At 64.2% G+C, this 1,153-nt stretch overlaps 1 protein-coding gene across 1 annotated transcript in view; it reads right to left on the reverse strand.

The window, feature by feature from the left end:
• Positions 1-9: 9 nt before the first annotated feature.
• The window catches only part of ACA1_350050 (uncharacterized protein), a gene marked incomplete at both ends in the record, with an annotated part of 2,588 nt that continues 1,444 nt past the window's right edge, over positions 10-1,153 (reverse strand). Inside the window, 3 exons of the mRNA XM_004335129.1 lie at positions 10-117; positions 191-461; positions 570-1,143. Coding sequence (XP_004335177.1) covers positions 10-117; positions 191-461; positions 570-1,143 — 953 coding nt within the window. The remainder of the gene's footprint in view (positions 118-190; positions 462-569; positions 1,144-1,153) is intronic.

The raw sequence follows: 1,153 nt of genomic DNA on the forward strand, positions 1-1,153 counted from the left end.
TCTTGAGTGTCAGAGGCGTGGGGGTCCACGCGAGGCATTGCGCGGCCGAGAGGAGGAAGAGATCGCGCGCCACCCGCACCACGCGCTTCTTATGCGCGCGGAGCTTGCTCGCCGCGACTGCCTCCGGCGCCGGGTTAGCCGTGGAGCTAGAAGATGACGATGACGATGAAGGCTCCTGGCGAAGGGCGACGTCGTGGGTGGACAGCTTGTGTAGGACGGCGTGGAAGTCGCTGTTGCTGAAGAGGGCATAGTCGAACATGCGGTAGTCGAGGGCGAGAGCGTTGAGAACGAGCGTGTGGAACTTGAGCTGCTCGGCCTCCCGGGAGACATTGGTGCCCTCCTCCTGCCCGGCCAGGCTGCGCAGGAGGAACCGGAACAGTTCGGCGAAGCTCTGCCGCACGGCGAGGATCGAAGAGCGCGAGCAGCCTTCGAGCCCGTCCGCGTAGTGGGTGCCCGTTTGCCTGCAAGAAACGAGGATCACAGGCACCACCGGTGAGTCAGCCGTTTGTTGTTTGTTGTTCCAATTGATGAATGATCAGTCCGCGTGCATCTCGGCAACGCAAGGGTACCTGAGCGAGCGGCCGAGGTGCTTGACGATCTCTCGCTTGGCCGAGGGCAGAGAGCAGCGGTCCAGAAGGTCGATGAAGACGCGCAACCCACGACAGCGCGATTTGGAGCGGAGAGTGTGGAGTCGCACCAGCTGCTCCAGCGGCTCCAGCGGCAGGAGAAGCTGAATGAAGCTTATCGTGGCGCGGGCCTGCGCCATCAGCTCCTGGGAGGTGCTGCCCGACTTGGCACTGGCGGCGAAGCGCAGCAAGAACAAAGCCTCATCGAGCACCTGCTTGGCGAGCCGGGTGTAGACCTCCTCTCGGGTGGGCAGCTCGGGCAAAGGGGCCTCCTCCTTCTCCTCCGCTGGAGTGGCCTTCTTCTTGCCCTCGGCCTTCGCGGCCCGTCGTGCCGACTCCTCCGCGGCTCTCCTGCTCCGCGCTTTCTCCTCCTCGGCTGCCTCCGCCTCTTCGTCGTCCTCTTCCGCCTCGTCGTCGAGTTCCTCGTCGTCATCCTCCTCCACATCGTCGTCGTCTTCCTCTTCGCCCCGGAGGCGGGCTTCCTCCTCCTCCTCGACCATGATGTCCCACATGACCTCTTCGTCCAG

The sequence above is a fragment of the Acanthamoeba castellanii genome (assembly GCF_000313135.1).
Source record: "Acanthamoeba castellanii str. Neff unplaced genomic scaffold scf7180000084690, whole genome shotgun sequence".
NCBI classification, from domain to species: Eukaryota; Discosea; order Longamoebia; family Acanthamoebidae; genus Acanthamoeba; species Acanthamoeba castellanii.